The 20,144-nt window shown below is 40.6% G+C and overlaps 1 protein-coding gene across 25 annotated transcripts in view; it reads right to left on the reverse strand.

Moving 5' to 3' along the window:
• Nucleotides 1-20,144, reverse strand: part of Supt3h (suppressor of Ty 3 homolog (S. cerevisiae)) — a 441,758-nt gene that overhangs the window by 39,841 nt on the left and 381,773 nt on the right. For 3 of the 25 annotated variants that reach the window (XM_013516874.1, XM_013516871.1, XM_013516873.1), the window contains one exon: nt 11,045-11,327. The exons of 20 other annotated variants lie outside the window; for them this stretch is intronic. In XM_013516874.1, coding sequence (XP_013372328.1) covers nt 11,049-11,327 — 279 coding nt within the window. In that variant the 3' untranslated portion in view covers nt 11,045-11,048. Of the gene's footprint in view, nt 1-11,044; nt 11,328-18,667; nt 19,695-20,144 lie in introns of those variants that run through there. 2 more of the 25 variants (XR_001235061.1, XM_013516881.1) reach the window with 1 other exon arrangement.

Consider the following 20,144-nt stretch of genomic DNA (forward strand, 5'->3'; position numbering starts at 1 on the left):
GTATATGGGCTGCTGTCAAGATTTAGCTATCATAAATTGTGCTGCTGTAAACATTGGTATACATGTTTTGCTACAGTTTGATGTCTTAAACCCTTTGGGGAATATCCCTAGGAAGGGGATAGCTGGGTCATATGGAATTTCTAATTTTAATTTTTTGAGAAATCTCCATACTGATTTCCATAATAGTAGGACTAGTTTACATTCCCACCAACAGTGGAGGTTTTTATTTCACCAGAGCCAGTTAATCTTGAATTTCTTGATGATTGCCATCCTCGGTAGAGTAAGATAGTATCTCAGTGTTTTAATTTGTATTTCTCTAATGGCCAGAGATGTTGAATATTTAATGAAATAAATCAGAGACAGAAACTTAAATGGTATCTCTCATTTGAATGAGGCAAAGTACAGACAAACTAAGACAAAAATGAAGGATAGATCCAGACAAGAGAATGGCTCTCTTGAAGATTTGAAGGGGTCCAGGTGACCAGGGCTGAGGGTGAGGGGACAGGGAAAATAGGTAGAGTGAATATATGCCAAGTACAAAGTCCTGATAACCTCAGGGAATGTGGACATTATATGTCATAAATGTGAACTGAGGTTAACATTATCAATAAGAATAAAAAATGAGAAAGGAGAACTAGAGGAGGGAGCGGAAGGGAAGAAGATTTTATTTTTTTACTTTTTAAATTTTTTTAGGTTTTTTTTTTTTTTTTTTTCCAGTACTGGGAATCGAACTCATGACCTCGTGCTTGCCAGGCAGGCGCTGTGTCCCTGAGCTAAATCCCCAGCCCCAAGGGAAGAAGATTTTTTTAAAAAGCTGTATTATGTACCAACTCCCTAAGATGATTGTAAGATGCATGTACTGCAGACATGTACATACTAATAAAATTAAATTTTAAAAATTAAAAATAAGAGGCTTTCTGTGGGAGCAAAAGGATTGATGGGAGTCAGAGACTTATCTGAGAGAGCTGGCTTCATTGCCTACTGGATGTATGCCCTCAGGCCATATAAATAGTCTCTGTGAAACTCAGTTTCCTCATTTGTAAAATGGGTTGGTAGTCTCAGCCCTATTTTTCAGGGTTGTTGAAGAGTGAACTCAGGCAGTAGATGGGGAGGTTTTCTGTGCTGTGAAGACACTCTAGACAGAGGGATGTTTGGTCCCTCCCTCCACTCTCTTCTGGGGCAACATTATTAGGAGTATGCTCCTCTCTGCCAAGAAGTTGGCCAGGAGTACACTTAACCAGGAGACACTTTCCAGGAGATTGTAAATAAAGAAGAAAAACTAATTCAAAACCAAGAAAGTCCATGAAATATCTGGCTTTTAGTAGTTATTTACTGTGGAAGGAAAAAAATCTTCAGAATAAACAACAGACTTAGAGATATGCAGATGAAAACTGAATGTGGTATAATAGTGGATCCGATCATGATTACATGCTCAGTGCCAGTTGCACGAACTGGCATTATCCCAAATCCTGACAGACAGGAACTACCACTGTCATTCACAGATGAGGACATTGAGTTCTCAGTAGTCAAAAGGCAAGCCCAAGAGTAGGTAGCTAAAACTGGAACCAGCACGTTCCCCACTCCTTCATATTGTCTCCAAGTCAAGAGAAGGTCAGCAAATTTTACCAGGTAGCAGATTTGAGTGAATCACACATTTTATTTTGTGATTTCAATAATAATAGGCTTGTTCCCAGGTTGGCTTCAGCAGAAGTTTATGACATGTCAGTGGACATACTCACACTGTAACTGGACAGAGATGTCAGGGTCACCACTTGAGTTTCTGAACCCCTTGGGAAGAGATCTAGAACTTTGGCTATGTTCTGTTGTTTATTTGCCTTTTAACCATCAGAAAGCACAGAGGTATATTGCTATTACTGGTTTTAACCTGTAGGGTTTTAACCTGTCGGAAACACTGAGTCTCATTTCCTGTTGGAGAACGACATGGAGGTCTCCAGTTCACTTCACAGTTCAACCTGTGTGGCCTTAAGTCCTTCTGTCCCTTAGATTTTATTTGTAAAATAGGAATAGTAACATCAGTCTTGTAAGACTGCTGTGAAGATGAAATATGATTTAAATACATATGCATATAAATATATTTAGATATAGGTAGCATTCTAGGTCCCTCTGTGTTTCTGCTACAGAGAGTTCTGTTCCCTTCTCTGATTTCCTTTCCCATTCCATTACCAGAATGCAGATGGCAGGAGTCAGCTGGAACCTGAACGTGTAATTCAGAAATCTTAACTTGAAACCATAATAGGGAGAAATGTTCTTCTCTGGTTTGAGAGAAAGTAAAAAGAATGATGACTGCAAGTTGCTTAATTATTACATATAATTCTATACTTATTACATATAAATACTTTTATTACTTTTATTTTGCCCTAGAGGGAAATAAATGACTTAATTCTCTTTCCATTCTTTTCCTGGTTGAAATTTTTGCTTGTTGACTTCCCTGCCTACTCCTCTCTTATAAAACATCTCTCAGGTGATGAAACCTTGGAGCAGAGCAAGCAACCCGAGGAATCTTGAAGTGTCCGTGGAAAGCAGCAAGCTGTAGCTAGGGAGGGCTGGAGAGTGCATTTGTTTAATATCCTTATTTCTGCCTTTCCGAGTCCAGTGTGTGTTATTTCCACTGGGTTGGAGCCAGCACCAAGTCCTCCCTGTTGTGTCCAACCTTGAACATTTCTCTGCGATTATGTTTCATCCAGGGATTAGCAAAATGCAGAGGGGAAAAACCTGAGAAGGTGTCTGGCACCGGGCTTGGTGCTGCGTTAGCACAATCTGCCGGCGTGCTGGGCTAATTGGAGAGCAGTGAGAGAGCCACAGGAGCCTCTGTCTTAGCTTACTGTAAATGGGCTATTTATCAAGCATCAGGCTTTTTTGTTTATTTTTATAATCTGTAAGGAAATACCAAATAAACAAGCAGTTCTCACTCTCTCACCCTGATCTCTCCATCACTTGGCTATCAGGAGATCTGAGAGCAGCTAGAGAGAGCACAAGCTAAGGAGCCTCCTGAGACTTGCTGAGTGGCATCACAGCAAGTTGGAACAAGTCCCCAAGATACGCTTTCCGTTTTTTTAATAGGGGGATATATCCACTTAGCTGGTAGAAGCAGAAAACACAGCAGTTTCCAAAGAGTCTCTTGACATACAAAGTTCTGCTAAGATGTGCTATTGGCAGGGCATTGTCCACCCAGGGGACATACCATGTCAGACAACCTTAGAATGATCCATTACTGCCTATCCTCGCACCACACCAGACCTGGCCTGCTTGTGATGCCCTTGTCAGGAGCATGGAGGCTTAGTGGAACAAACTTAGGAGAACAAAGGCATGCCAGGAGGCAAGTGAAGGAGGCTGTGTGCAGAACTCCAGCCTTTTACAGTCCTCCTGTGAGGCCAGGGGGAAGCAACACTTTAGCAGGTACTGAGCTGCCACCCAGTTGCTACAGAAGCAAGAGCTCCCAGGTCAGGTTTCGTGTTAAAACTCCCAGGCTCTTGGTTGTATTTAAATGGTTTGTAGCATAGTCAAGGAGTGTGTGAGGTCACCAGCTGGTCCTGTAAAAACTGGTTAGGGCTGTAATCCTGGGAAAAAACTCAACAATCCAGAGATGGCAAGGAGTTATTAGGAAAAGGGGAAAATAGACTCAGTGTGAAAATGGCAGGTCTGAGGTTGGGCTATGTAGCTGAGGCTTAAGTGTGACTATGGAAATAGAAAAAAGTTCCAAGCTGGGCTGGCTGGAAGACTTAGGTTTAATAAACTAGATAGGGCAAACGCAGTCCCAGTGCCTGAGGCCGTGCAGGATACAACATTGTGCTGGGGTTGTTTGGCTTCAGGGGTTCCAACCCTGGGCCAAGGAGAGGGGGGGATGCCCAGAGGATGGGATCAGGCTCCTGGGATCATTGTGGAGTCCCATCCAAGATCCCTTCACAGACAAAGACCACTCCCTCCTGTGGAGGGAACTGTTTAACAGTGGGATGCCGTTATCCAGGAGGGCTATCGCCTGAGTGCAGAACGGTGGAAACAGCCCTGAACTTACTATTAGAAGACCTGGATTATACTCCTGATACTGCATATACTAGTTCTTGGCAAGCTGTTTAACATATTAGAGCCTCTGGTTTCCTCATCCAGAAGGCATGTGCATTGGGCATATTAGTTAAAAATAACACAAGAGAAACAGCTATTACTAGAGTACAGTATTGGTAAATTGTTTGCAAAGATACCCGTATTTTATAGTTCTCAGAAGGAAGTAGAGCTTGCTCCTTATCTCTTGAGTCTGGTTTGTTGTGGCCAGTAGGTTGTGGTGGAAGTTACACTGTACCTGGGCTTAGTAAACCTGGTATGCTTGTCCTTCTTTATGAGCTCTACCATTTTATAGAACAGGCCTGGGTGAAGGGTGAGGCCATAAGAGGAAGAGCCTTGTGTGTCCACTGCAGCTGTCCCAAACCGGACACAGCTGTTGATCGCAGCAGATCATGGTGACTCACCAATGCTAGAAGAACTCTGGACTCACTAGGAATAATAAATGCTTATGGTTTTAAGCTATTGAGTTTTAGGATGTTTGTTAGGTGGTAATAGCTAACTGATACAGGGTTTGTGGAAGATTTTACCAAAAATTAATTAGTGAGAACTAATTAAGGTAAGTCAGTATTTCATGCATTGGCAGCAGCACATGTAATTAATTGGTCACAGGAGCAATGTGGCTGCTAGCCTTGAAAGGCTCCCCATGGGCCGCACTCTAGGACAGGAGGAGGAGATATCACATGAGCTGGTGTCTTAGGTGGACCTAAGGTTCAGGATAGTATAATATTAGTGTAGGATAGGCAGGCTGTAAAAGGAAGTCAGTGTTTGAGGTTTATAGAAACATAATTTATTGTAACAATAAGTGAAGTTTTTCTGTGGAATCCATTTAAGGTAATATTCAATATTGCAAATATCCCAAAATAGAGTTCTGATTCTTGACTTAAGAGATTTGCCAGATTAAAATCTTTTTGCAAAGATAAACTTCCAAACATCGGCTCAAATGCCGTGTGTCATCTCCTGTGTAACCTCAGCTGGCGTTCAGTGGGATTGATGAGCAGAAGGAAGTAGTAAACGAGTGCATGGTGCTAGACCTAGGACAGCTGATGGAGTGTTGGGCTATCTCTGTGAAGATGTGCATTAGCTTAAAGCACGTTCAAGGTACGTGGTGAAAGGAGCCTAGGCCTGAACCATGTGGCACACTAGGTCCTGGTTCTGTATAGAAGTTATAGTGGACCTGACAGGCATCTCTGCGCAGACAGTTGTCAGGAGTCTGACTCCACAGACCTCCCCCATCCAGTTCATGGTGGCTGTTGCTAGAGTGTAAAAAGCAGGAAATAAGTGTCCTGAAAGGGTGTTTACCTCCTTGCAGCAGACTGAGTTGGGTCCCCAGAATCTAATGCAAAAATTCAGACTCCCCGGCACTCATGAGAAAGGGTGTTGTAGTGGGCATGGTTGGGACTAGAGCAGAGTCAGGGATAAAACTAGGTTGATGGCTCTGAGTTCCTTTGGAAGCCTATGACAATCATGGATGGCCAGTGAAGAGAATTTAAGCCATTGAGTCATTCTGGCTGGATGCTGGACTTCACTGGGATCATGAATGCTCTCTCCAAAGAACTAGTAGACTTGGAACACCAGTGGTCTGTGCCCAGGAATCAGAATCCTTTTTCTAAAAGATCCAGACTGCAGAGCCATCAGTAAGGATTGATGTGGAAAGAGAGGCAGGCTTCTGTGGCTGAGAAGATAACAGAACGGGTGGTGAGGGCCAGAGCCTTGAGTTCCTGTGTCCATCTTTGGAAGTCAAAAAGGACTCCTAGAGGGTGCCACACTTGTTCCTGCTCTGAACGTGAGTGATTCTATGACTCTCTGGAGGATCTGAGAAGAGCCAGCCACTCCTATACCCCATTTCCACCCAGCAGATCCAGATCAGCCCTTGTTGGGCCCCAGGACATGGAAAGCTCTGTTGATACTGCTTGTGTGGGCTTTTGGGTGAGTGAGAATTGTTCTCGTGAAGCTGTGGCTTGTCCTGAAGCTTTGAAAGGTCCGAGCCTTGCAGTCTAACATGAGACTTACTCTGCTGTGCTCTTTCATAGGAGGAGTGACCTCATTTGTCCTCACTGCTGCCGTAGCCAGCGTTTTTGCTGGGGGAACTCTGGTCGTCAGTGTGCCACACCCCGCTTCCTTTGGGCCAGTTGTAGGGCTCCTGTGAGCACACATGGTGGCTTTGTCCAAACAGGAAAAATGTGTGCTTTTATGGCAGGAGTACAAACACATGCTTCCCCTCGTACATAGGTGAGAAACTATGATGCCTCTGAGTGGACCCTGGCTGACACCACCCTGGACCAGGACGCAAGGCTTGGCATGTGGCGTGCATGGCCCTGCTCAGTCCCACCCGCTGCCTGTGACCAGACGCCCTCATCCCTTGTTCCTGTATCTCTTGTGTGGACAGCACAAGTCAGAGTCAAACTGGGGAGGGGCGAGGAGGTCTGAAGGGAGTTTAGGAGCGGGTGTAAAGAAGGGTCTCCTCTGTCAGATTTAGGCACTTTCCCTTGTTCTGCCAGACTTCTTTGAACTCCTGGCACTTGGTCAGTGACTAAGGGGACTCAGGTGATGGGGAGGAAAGCCCAGTCTTTCTCTAGTAGCTAAAATAAGTGGTTCTTTTCTGTAAGACAACTGTGGACAACAAACAAAAAAGGCCATTGGGCAGATAAACTTCTATTAAAAAAACACATGCACACAACATTCAGGGCTGGGGGAGGGGAGCTCAGCACAGCCGTGCTCACCATACCCCTTTCCTGCTGCAGAGTGCGTGCTGCAGTGAGGGATTCCAGTTTCTTGCTGCTCAGCACTGGTGACATCACCACTTAGTAAGTCAGGGAATCACGACCACATTTCAAAGAATCATTCAGTTTTCTCATTAAGATTCTATAGGACTTTTTCCCTCACACTGACATCCTTGCCAAAATAGTGCTAAAAATAGCCCCAGTAATACTTTTCATGTTTGTAGGAAGTCATGAATGTTCTATAGTGTATATGTCCAGCAGATGCAAATAGCTGCAGAATTGGGCCCTGAGGTTTACTTGGTAATATGGAACACATATATTTGCCAAAGGAGTTTTTAAAAATGAAGCAAAAACTAAGTCTTGGGCTAAGCTTAACTAGGGGAAGCAGACCTGTTTAGCTACTTCATTTTCTCGTAGGAAAGTGTTTATAGACAAAATCCATAGGTAAAAACTGCATATGAAAAAATTTCAAAAGTGACTAAGTCTTGATATTTATTTCAACTTAAATGGTATGCTCAAAATTTAATGGATTCAATTTGACTTCCAAAGTGTAAAATTATTTCTGAGACAGCATGTCATGCCTATATGGGTCTTCCCAGCGCAGGACAGGACACACAGGCTTGGGGTACGTGAGCAGCTAGTGAGGGCCAGAGGTCTCCCCAGGAACACATTCTGAGCCTGCAGGCTATCAGTTTTCATTAAGATAAGCTGTACATACCACTGGCTTACAGAGAATGAGATACTCTTGAAAAGGGGTAATGAACTAAAATATAATGACTAAAAATGTGAGTGCCACATAGTAGTAATTTTATTTGAGGAGTGTCCTTAGTACAAATAAAGCACTGCCTTCCAAAACTCTGGCAGAGGTGGTCAGGAAGAATCTTTTTGCATTTGGGCCTACTAGCCATCTTGGACATATATGCATTTGGAGGATGGAGACGTGGACATTTCCTGAGTTTCTAGCTCCACTTTTGGTTCATAATTGGAACTGATCAGATGAATTGATGGCCTTTATACATTCAGCTCTTAATCATAACTGTCATAACTTTTTGATTAGCCTTGCTTAGATCATTTTAACCTCTACAAGTACATCTACAGATGGAAGTCCTCTTGCTCTAGGGGCAATGAAAATTAACTCTCTTCTTCCTTTAGCCCCTAAAAATTATTTTGACCAAAATGTTTCAGTCAGGGGTTTTATGTAGACATGGCTTAACTGAGTCATTAAGAATTTTATTGGTTAAAGTAGGCATATATTTTTCCTAGTAGACATAATGACATAACAGTAATAAAAATGTAATATCCAAGTAATTGCTGTAATGTAATTACAGTTTGGTCATAAAGTAAGATTAGAGGTCTGGGATGGCTGTTTGTGGGTGTGCATTTTAATGTCTGAATATAGTCTTGGAGGTACTGGTCCAGTCTCTTGGGAGTAGTAGAGCAGTTCATCACATAACCAGGTGGCTAGACCCAGCTGAACCAGCACTGTCCAGGAGTGACCTGTTTACTCTGTCAACCCTCTCTGACGTTGGTGACCTGTCTGCCTCATATACCTAACCACCGTGATCACTGAGAAGTGTTTTTGCTTTTGCATAGACAACAAAAGGGGAGATAATGAAAGCCAGAGTCCTTGCTGGTGAAGGGAACAGACAGTTGAGGGGCCATCCTGGAACCGCCACCTCTGTCCACACGGTACTGTAGCACTTGCTGCTTTGCTCCTGTGAGCCCTGGCAGGTTGTGGTGTAGCCTGCGCTGACATTTGACGGGAAGGATACTGCACTTTTAGACTGAGCTGTCTTAGGCATTTGCTCATTTTAAAAAATCAAAATATTTGAATTGGAGATATTCATTATAAATGAATTCCTTCCTATTTCTTAATACATCAGTTTGCAGAAAGACTAAATTTAGGCCAAAGAAATACTTAATCATTTGTGAACCCAAACAATAGAAACATGTGATAGTATGTGGGAGGGACATTTATTTCTCTTTCCATTTTAGTTGCTCATGGTTGCCACAGTCTGAAAATACTAAATAGAAATTTTCTACGTTTTAAATTGTGTATCATCCTGAGTAGTACAGATACTGAAATCTTGTGCCACCCCTCCCTATCCTGCCTGGAAGGTGACATGAATTGTTACTTTCCCCAGCAAATCCATGATGTGTATCCAGCTTGCCTGTGTGTCCAACTTAGCTGTCTTGATTACCACAGAAACTGTCAAGGTGTTGTGGTACTTGTCTTCATATAACCCTTATTGTATTTAATAATGGCCCTGCAGTATAAATAATGATTCTGGCAATTTTAGTATAGCAGATTGTTATTGTTGCTCTATTTTATTATTGTTAATCTGTTACTGTGCCCAACTTAGTAGTTTATGACAGACATATATGTACAGGGAAAAACTAAACAGGGATCAGTGCTACCTGTAGTTTCAGACATCCATGGAGGTGCTGGAATATCTCTTTCCTTGTAAGGGAGGGCTGTTTTATTTCAATTTACAGTATCTATGGTAATAAATTTAAAAAATTTATGTATTTATTTATTGAGACAGGGTCTTGCTACGCAGTTCAGGCTGGCCTTGAGCCCATTTTGTAGCCCAGGCTGGTCTGGAACTCACAATGGTCCTCCTGCCTCAGCCTCCTGTGTGCTGGGATTTCAGGCGTGTGCCACCACGCCCAGCTCTATGGTAATAATATATTTGCTGGCTATGGTAATAATTTAAAAGACCACTGGTATTTTTCATTACTATTTTCTTTGTAATTGGTAATAGTAGTTGGTGGGGAGATAATCTGAGCTCGGTAAATATCTGTTCTTCATTTGTTTTCCTCACTCACTGATGATCTTTTAATGCCACAATTCCTTCTGTATTCACTATTTGGTGTTGTGTGACAAAAAACCCTTTCTTCTGTATATGCTTAATTTATAAGGTGGGACTCATGGGTATTTATTCTTCGATGGCAACCCGTTACTGCCCGTATTTATTTGGATGCTTGCATCATTCCATGTTCAGTCAGAGCCTCTCCAAGCCCATGGTTTGGATGTGTCCCCATGGTTCTTTGAGCAACTCCGTATTTTTTTGTATAATAGATGTTCCAGGCTCATATCACCCCAAGAATTTTTCACTGCTTTAGTCTTGGAAAATTCCCTTTCTCCAAAGAGCCCTGAATACCAGGGGAAAATGATATTAGAAATTAAAACTAAAGATCTTATGTATGAAAGACCATCGCTTTTTAAATGTGTGAGGTGTATTTCCAGCAGGCTTGGTCCATTTTGGAAGAATTTAGGGTACTTATCTAGAGCTGAGCATGTGCCAAAGGGGAAGACTTTGGATCCTGAAAGAACTGGAAACCAGCTCCCCACCCAGTTACTTAGACGTGTCATGCAGTGTACTAGTTACAGTCTTAGCAAATTGATAAGATCCTTTGGCTTTGTCCTTCTAAGCAAATACTGCTCACTAAATCTATTTCAAAAGTACGTTAGCACTGTTCCTGTTACTTGCTGATTCATGATCCTGTTACACATCAACAGTACAGGCTTTCAAAGACTTCTTGCCAGTTCCTGTGACTTTCGCATCCATTGTCTCTGATTCTCCTTTTTCATGGATATCACACATCTGCACAGGCCAGCCATGAATTAGTGGCAACCAGTGGTATGCTTGGGCCTTGTGATACCTTCTTGCATGTCATCTTAGTAAACACTGTGTAGAGTCTCCTCCCAAGCTTTGCATCTATAATCTTGTTTTCTACTGTGGAGAATCTGAGCGGAGGGCCTAGCAAAGGAGAGAAGGCAGCTACATTGTGACAAGCGTAGGGAACAAGATGGGACATAGGATTTTCTCTTTCTCTGACTCCTGAGTGAAGTCAAGGGAAAGCAGTTTGGGAACTGACAGATCCAGATTGGTGGCTTTTACTTGGAATCTCATCTCTTACTGCTTGGAGAAATGTTGCTTTTTCTTTAAACCTATTTCTCATTAATCTTGTGTTAAGAGTAGTCTAACCCTGTTAGCTGGGTAGGCTGCTTCTGTTTCAATTAGCATATATTTCCATAAGTGTTGAGTGGGTAAAAGGAAGGAAGAAGTTGAATTTCTAAACTATTGACCTTGAGGGACTTGTATGAAGGTGTGTTTGACATGAGTGTAATACAACTGACTCTAAAAAAGCTCTAGTAAATGCTAAGTTACGATTGGCTCTGGTGATTTATGCTCAGTAGAATAAACTGTGATGGAAACATAAAATATTTTTAAGCTTACAGTTTAGTCACTCAATACAAATGAAACTCAGTCTTCTTAGAGTATTGAAAATCTCCAGGGGAAACCAGATTGTGTGCTCTGTATGCTTGCCACACATACCGAAGTGAAGCACTGGAAATGCTCTAATATCTTCACTGGAAGATGCTGGGCGATGTCCGCATTTGCAAACCATCCCCACCATTGATTGCATTAAGGGACTTTCCATCCATCTGTTGAAGGGGAATGTCAGAGACAAGGCTTCCAAAGCCAGTTCAACTCGTTTGTCTGTGCTGATATAGGCCGGTTCCTAATTAGAAAGTAAAGAATTAAACCAAAGCTTATTCTGAATCTGTCACTTCCTGTGATATGTTTGGTGAGAAAGTACACAGGAAGTGCTAAATTGGCTTGGTTGACTCCTGTAGGCAGTGAGAAAATCAGTGTTTACCACCAAATGGAAAAGCACAAAGTTGGTAGAGAAATGCTATTTTCATGCTTCTAAAAAGGTATTACAAATAACACAAAGTTGCAAACCTATGATTAAAAAGTATTTCTAAAAGGTTTTGATTAGGTTGCTTTCAAAAATAGACATTTTAGACTAAAATAAATTCCTTAAAATTCTGCTTTTAGCTATGCTGTTCTGTCTCTAATCCATACCTATAAATGCCCCGCTTAGATTTCAAGAGTAAAATAATGTCTTAAAGGCATCCAGGTACAGTATTTGAGTGCTCCCACATAGTAGATAGGGAATCCAAAGCCTCAAAGTTAGAGCAATTTAGCAAGTGTCCCATTGCTAACTAGGGGCATGTTACTCATCAGGGAAATGCTGCGGATAGATTGAATTTCTTAGTGTCAGACTCGGGGAGGACATGGACCTTGTGGGGAGTGAGCCAGATGTACTGTTGGTACAGTTTTGACCAGAAGCAGAATTAGACTTGTGGGTCCAAGCTGAGTGTACCCCAACACTGTCTGCATCTGTGGCAAGTTCTTTCTTCTTTGGGTTATCAGTGGCCTCAACTGAAAAATGAGGTAATTTGCAGTTCTAACATGAATCTGGGAAAAGAAAAGACTGAAAAAGGTGATACCATCTAGGGAAAAAGAACTAATGGAAATAAAGATAAATTATTCTGAGCAAGGGTAATTCATAATATCTTAGCAGGGTTGTCTGAGGTCAGTTAAACTTTAGTAACCCAGTTTTCAGAAGAATGTCAACACTCAGGGAGTCGTCCAGGAGAAAGAATGAGCAAAATTCATGACCAGGCAGTTCAAAAAGAACACCTACTCGTGACCAATAAACACATGGAAAGTGTTCCACTTCAGTGATATTAAAAATACAAAGTAAATGCAATAGTCAGGACCCTTCACTAAATTAGTAAAGATTAAAAACGATACTAGTATTTGGAATTGGCCAAGGCACAGAGAAACAGATTTTCAGACATTACTAATGAGAATGCAGACTGGTAAGAATGGAATAGAGAGCTATTGGATATGTGTTACATTTTTAAAACGAGGATGCCTATGATGCAGTAATTCCAACTCCAGGAATTTACTTTATAGGAATCACACATACTTCTCCAGTTAATGTAGTGAATTAAAGATGGGTACAAGTTCATTTCTGCTTTCTTACCAAGAGGTAATTTATTTCCCTACCATTTAATGTGGACTGGTGTCATCACTGGCTCAGAATGTAGAAGAGAACAGGGCTCAGGACACGGGCCCTGAGAGGACTGGCAGTTCCTTTTTGCTTTCTTTGAAGGCAGCTGCCCTTTAAGTCCAGTTGACCAGAGACGTCCATGCTATGCTGCTTGTTCCCCACACAGAAAAGGATCACATGAAGGAACACCAAGATTCCATACCAGTGAGGGAGGCCTTTGGCCTTTTGGTCCACGTGGACTGAAATGCAGATGAATGCTTCCAGATGAGGCCATGTGTAGAAGAACTGTTGAGTCAAGGCCTGTCTGAATCCCTGAGCCCCAGATCATGAGAAATAATCATGTTTTAAGCCACTGAGCATTTTTTTTGTGTGTGTGGGTGTCACTACACAGCAAATAATAACTGAAAGCAAGAGGCAGATCACCCCCGCAGGCAGGGAGCCACAGGAGCCCAGGTATTCACTGAGTGTAGAGGCTAGTGGGACTGGTTGGGGGAGAGGGAGGTTATGAACACCAGTCATGATGCGGACCAGCTACAGAAGTGATGATAGTAGTGGTTATGAGTAGTTAGATGAATACATCTTACTTGTTTAAACAATAGATTTTCTTAACTTTCCCTCTCCCATCTCCACACTCTACTAATATATAAAATGTATGAATTATGGTAAGGCATATATCTCAGAATTTAGGTTAAAGGATAGTGAAGGGGAGTGAAATGCAGAGGAAAAAAACCAAACATCACCCCCAAAACATGTTATCTGTGGCTTAATGCTGAAATATAAAGAGATTTCAAGCCAGAGGAAAGCAGACAAAAGACTTTCATAGGACCATTTATAAGGCTGACAGTCAAAATGAGAGGACACTAAAAAAGAAACAATCTGGTTAAGTGCAAAAAATACTGCAATTCTATAATGACATTACTTTTAGAGGAAAACTAATCCAACAGTAGGATACCATTAAATTAGCAATGAATTAGCCATAATTAAGTGTGTAGATCATTGGTAGGGCACTTGCCTAACACGAAGGAGGCTATGGGTTCCACCCAAGGACTGCAAAAAAAAAAAAAAAATCTGTAAGATCAAAAAGCAAGACCCAACTATAGGATATCAAGGGGAAAGATGCTTTAAACATGTATAAATAGATAAAAGAGGAATAAACAAAGATATAGTGGATTTATTTGTATCAGACCAAGTGGATATCAGGACATGAAATAGTGCCAGGGGCAAAGAATGAAATATGCTAAAGAGGACAGGTATCCCAGAAGACATGTCATTTGTTAAGTTTCCTCAAAGCCTCATGTGCTCGTAGGTGTGGCTTTTGGAAGGTGATGGGATGTGTATGTGACACTGGATTATGGGTGTGCGATATTGGATTAGTTTACTTAGTATAGTTCTGGGTGTGGATAATAGACTTACTGAAGAGGAAAGACCCACTGTGGGTGTGGGTGGCACTAAGCAGTAGGGCTGCGGCCTGGATGGAACAGAAAGGGAAAGAAGGAGGAAGTCTCATTGTTTCTTCTCTGCAGTGGCGCTCTGCTGTGCTGCCCTGAATGGGGTGAACTATCTGTGGACTGAAACCTCTACACACTGTGAGCTAAAACAAACCTTTTCTCCTTTAACTTATGGGTACTGGGTATTTTGTCTCAGCAACAAGAAAGTAAGTAGAACACCATTTCTAAATGTGAATGCACCTGAGGAGAGGGGCCTTCAAATTATGCTAAGCAAAAAGTAATAAAACTTACAGGAAAAAGACAAACCCACAGTTTTAGTTGAAGACTTTAATCTCTCCCCTCAGGAAGTAATTGATAAAAGTTGAAAATCAGCAGGTATACAGAAAAACTGGACAGTACTATCAACCAGCTTGATCTAATTGACATTTATGGAATACTACATCCAATAATAGCAGAATACACGTTTTCAAGTGCCCATGCACGTACCCTGAACCATAAAGAAACTTAAAAGAGTAATAATCACTGAAGTATGTTCTGTATTATACAAATAAAGTAAAATTTAATAAAAGGAAGATATTTTGAATATTTTTAGGCATTTGGAAATAAATCAATATATAAGCCGTGGGTCATACAGAAAATCAGAATGGAAATTAGAAAATATTCTGAATTGAATGAAGATGAAAAGCACATCAATGTCAGTGGGGTATAGCTAAAGCAGGGCTTAGAGAGAAATTGATAGTATTTAAATGCATACAGAAAAGCAAGTCTCAAAGGGGAAAAAACAGAAATTTTTCTACAGAAAAAGAGTAAGGCCAGTCATTTTTTCAGGCTAGTGTGACCCAATATAGACAACAGACAAGAGACATTATGTACAAGGAAACTCCAGGTCAATATTTTTAATGAAGACAGCTGCAAAAATACTTAAGAAAGTATTAGCAAATCAAATCCTTCAAAATATAAGGAGTCTAAAACATTGTGACCAGGTGACCTTTATCCAGTAATGGAAGGTTGTTGCAGCATTGAAAAACCAGTATAATTTACCACTAAAAGAAAAACTTGGTCTCCAAAGACACAGAAAAACCATTTGATAAAATTCAACATCCGTTCATTATAAAAACATTCAGCAAAGAAGGAATGGATGGGATCTTTCTCAGTATGACGAAGAACATCTAAGAAAATCTTCAAGCTGATTCAGGGTGAAAGCCTCAATGCCTTCTGCATTAAATTAGGAAAAAAAGCAGAGATATCTACTCTTACTGCCCCAGTTCAGGAGTATACTGGCGAGTCTAGTCACTGAAAAGACAAGAAGAACTAAAAAGGATATATACATTAGAAAGAAAGAAAAAAACTACTTGGAGATAAGAATCATTTATGTAGAAAATCCCAAAGAATTCTACCCCCAAATCCCAAAATCTATTATAGCTAAAAAGTGAATTCTCTACAGTTTGGTATGAAAGTTTAATATTTAAAAATAAATTTTACTTCTGTATATTAACAGTGAATTGGAAATTTAAAAGTTAAAAAAGTTATAGCATTAACCATGCATGAATCTTAACAAAATATACACTAGGTTTATGCTCTAAAAACTATAAAATAGTGATGGAAACATTAGAAAAGACCTAAAGAAATGGAGATGGAGACCTATTTGAATTCATTAATTAGAACAATTAGTGTAGTTCAGGGGTCAGTTCTCTCCAGATTGGGTGACATAAAGCAGTTCTAATCAAAGTCCCAGAAAGTATTTTTAGCAAGACAGAAGAGTGGAAGGAATCGTCTCTCTTGTTCATGACTTTGTATAAAGTCAGTCTGCAGACAGAGAGCAACTGGCATAAGGCAGAACATATGGGTCAGTGGGAAAAAAACAATACAAAGTAGATCCATATGTTCACAGATAATGATTTGAGACAAGTGTACCAAGGTAATTCAATAAAGTACAGTCTTAGTGAATGGTGTTGAAGCAAATTATTTAAAGTAAAAAAGGAAGAACTTCAGTGATTACCTTACACCAATATATAGAAAAAACCTCAAAAAGACTCCAAGATATAAAAGTTGAAGTTAAAATTTAAAAAAAATGAAACATGGGCCAGGTGTGGTGGTACAGGTTTATAATCTCAGCACTCAAGAGGTGCAGGCACGAGGATTATTTGAGGCCAGCTTGGGCTACACTGTGAGACTCTCAAAGAGAGGGAGGGTAGAGTGAGAGAGGGGAAGAGAGAAGAGCTTGGTTAAAGATTTCTTAGACACAAAAAGTGTGCACCATAAAAGAAAAAAAATCAGTTGGACAAAATTTAAAACTTGAGGTTTTCCAAAGACATTTTTAGCACAGATAGGAAACAGACACAAAGAATTGAAAAACCCACTTTTTAATTTTTAGTATGCATACAGAATACATGTTTGCAGTACATAATGATTACATCCATTGTGTGAACTGGTACATGTACATAACACATCTTACTCCTTTTACTTTTCCTTTCCTCTCCAGCCCCGCCCCCTTTGGCCAGCATCAGATTCATTTATAATTCCTTGTAAAGTGAATTATTATACGTACAGGCCAAAAACATATAAGACAATTATGCTAAATCAAGGTACACTTTTAGATACATTGTCTACACTGGATTACAGCAACCTCCCCCCCTATTTCCTATTGTATTTATATATTGAGTTTCTCATATAAGAAGCCATGTGATATTTAAGCTTGTGTGTCTGACTACACTGAACAATATGGTCTTAAGGTGCATCCATTTCCTACAAATGACTCGTTTATTGTTTCCATTACAGTAGTACTCCACTGTGTATAAATACCATATTTTCTTTATCCATTCATCTGTTAGTGGACATTTAGGCTGCTTTCAGGATTTAGCTATTATGAATTGTGCAGTTATAAACATGAGTATGCATACATCACTGTGGCATTGTTATAGCTTGTGTTTAGATGTCCCCTCAAAGTCTTACATGGTCATAGATGAGGATTTTCAGAGGTGGGTGGATCTAAGTTTGTGATGCTGGGATTAAGAGTGTGTGATTACTAAATTAGTCCATCAGTTGGCATGGTATAGTTGTGGGTGTGGAAATGGGAAGTGGGAAGGCCCACTGTGGGTAAGAGTGCTACCTGCCCTAAGGATGTACAAGGGACAGAAGGGCTGCTATTGTAGCTTGCTGCCATCTCCCTGCCTTGCTTTGCCATCGACTGTTTCTTCTCTGCGGTGCTCCTCTCTGATGCCCCTCTGCCATGCCACCTTGCCTTGGAGCCAGCCAACTATGGACTCAAACCTCTATAAACTGTGAGCCAGATAAACCTTTCCTCCTTTAGCTTTGGGTGTTGGGTATTTTGTCTCAATAATGGGAAGAGTAACTAAGACAGGCATTAGGTTTTTGTCTCTTATCTGGGTCAAATGCAATTTTAGCTTTTTGAGGAATCCCATAATGATTTCTATGAAGTGTTTTTCCCTTTTTCTCTGAATGTTCACCAGTATTTGTTATTGATGATAGCCACTTTCTGGAGATGGATTCTCAGCGTTGTTTTAATTTGCATTTCTCAAATGGCCAGCAATGTTGAACATTTTTTCATTTCAGATGCCTGTTTTCTGATTGGGCTGTTAAAATGGGGAGGGTCTACTTTTCTTGAATTCGTTATATAGTCTGGGTATTACCCCCCCCCCCAGGTTCTCACTATCACGCTGGCCTTGAACTCTGTGTAGCCTAGGCTGGCCTTGAACTTGTGGTGATCCTCTTACATCAGTCTCCTGATTGCTGGGATTGCAGGTATGGGCCACCACACCTGACCAGTATTAGTCCCTTGCCTGAGTAGCTGGCAAAATATTTTTTTCCCATTGTGTGGGTTGTCTCTACTCTGTTGGTTTCCTTTGCTGTCCAGAAGCTTCTGAATTTGATGTGATCCCATTTGTTGATTCTTGCTATTATTTCTTGTACAACTGGGGTTCTGTTCAGAGTCTGCCTCCACCAAATCAAGAGTTTTACCTATTTTGTCTTCCAGCAGATTGTTTCTGTTCTAATATTTAGATCTTTGATCCACTTTGAGTTTAGTGCCTGTGAGAGATACAGGTCTAGGTTCCATCTTTGACAAATGGGTAGCCAGTTTCCCCGGCACCATTTGTTAAAGAGGCTGTCTTTCCTCTGGTGAACGTACTTAGCTCCATTGTCAAATGCTTTCACAGGTGGGTGCGTTCAAACTGAGCAGTCACGTTTTGCTGAACTGCAGCTGTCTGCTTTCTGAGACTCATTTAGCTTTCATAATAAAGATACCATTTAATGTGATAACTGGCTATGACAGTTTATAAAAATGATTTACGGAATGAATATAATCTTCATTTCAACTGAACAAAAAAAAAAATCAAGATCCAGTGGAAGGAAAACCACACAGCTCAATTTATTTTTAACTACTTACTGCCCCTCCTCTCAAACCTGCCCCTCTTTCAATTTTCAGTATATGTGATCCTGGGAAAGCTGAGTGGCACAATTTAGAGTTAATAACTTTTTACTATCATAAGCTGAGAAAGGGGCTTAGGAAAAACAGGAGGAAATAGCCTGTCCATATGAAAATAATAATCACATAATATTTACTGTCTGGGATTGAAGTGTTTCAGATATGCAAAGTAATAAAATATTAGGAAAAGCAAAACTTCCTAATGTTAAAAATATCATAAATTTTCTCCAAACTAGGACATATGAAAAAAGTACCAGAGATACTTTATAGCAAAGGAAAAAAATACCTTTCAATCTAAGTTAAACCCTGGAGCCTTCAGAGGGTACAGGGAGCCCTGAGGAGACAGAAGCAGCCACCAGCAGAGTACAGAAAGCAGTGCTGCCTTTTCTTAAGCTTAAGAATCACCTCTGAACAGAAACTCACTTGGCTTTTATTATATGCTAAAAAGGTAATGTCAAAAACCTAGGATTTCAGTATCACATTTAAGTGAATATAAGTCACAATGGCACATAAATATATTTAAAATAGAGTGGTTCCTGTATGGGCAAAACATATTTTCTTTCGTTCACAGAAGTGGCCTCATGAGTCCACTTCTAGAATTCCAGAGTTGACTTCCATCCTGGGTCCACTGTTTGGGTGGATATTTCATATTGATTATCTGACTTTAATAGGTGCTAAAAATATTGTTTTTGAATGAACAGATATAAAGAAAACACATTTTCATTGCAGCTGTTCTTTAATGATAAGTTGCTGCATTCAGTTTACAGAAATCTCATTTTCATGTTTAACTAGATTTTTATATTTTGCTTTAAGTTCATTGGATATGTTATTCCACTATACTTAGGGAAATCTCATCCTAAAAGGCTCCTTTTTATTAAGTAGTATATTTTTGAAGATGCATGAGCTGCACAAATAGTCTTACCAGTTTACACTTCATTCGAGTTTGTATGGATTCAGATGGTGCACAGTGGCTCCTCACTTCATTAGGTGTGAGTGTGATTATGGCTGTCTCTGTGAGGGCTTCAGTCCCTGTAAACATGGTAGGTGTCCTGCTGTTCTTCTTACACAGGCCTTGCAGCAACTTCATGTATGGGGCCCTTTGAATGGGTTTCTTTGAAACTCTGTATTTGCCTTTAAGGAAAAAGCCATTATCTTCTATAGTTCTTCAGATTTGTGGCAAGTTAGTGAAATGCACATTGATGAAAGATTTTAAAAAAACTTAAAAAGGTTTGTGAGCTCATGGTTTAAATGGGTAATTTCTATAAACCAAACAACAAATGTTTACTGAACATATAATAGTAAGTACATGTGGGGATTACAAAGAGGTGCTCATTCAGAACCTGCCTTCAAGAAATTCTTAACTCTGGAGCAGGCTAAAGGCAATGAAGAGGTGACTGGGGCCCCTGCAGGAGGCTCAGTGGAGCTTAGAGGGCATCCTGTGCAGGAACCAGGCAGGAAAACTGCATGGGAAAGTGCAGGGAAGACCATCTCGAGAAGCTAGGGAAGAGAAGGTGCAGACTGCGGTGTGGTAATACATGACATCCTACTCACTGTAGTGGAGCCCCACTTGGGGTCCTCATT

This window comes from Chinchilla lanigera, unplaced genomic scaffold (assembly GCF_000276665.1).
Source record: "Chinchilla lanigera isolate Chin_1 unplaced genomic scaffold, ChiLan1.0 scaffold00036, whole genome shotgun sequence".
Classification (NCBI taxonomy): domain Eukaryota; kingdom Metazoa; phylum Chordata; class Mammalia; order Rodentia; family Chinchillidae; genus Chinchilla; species Chinchilla lanigera.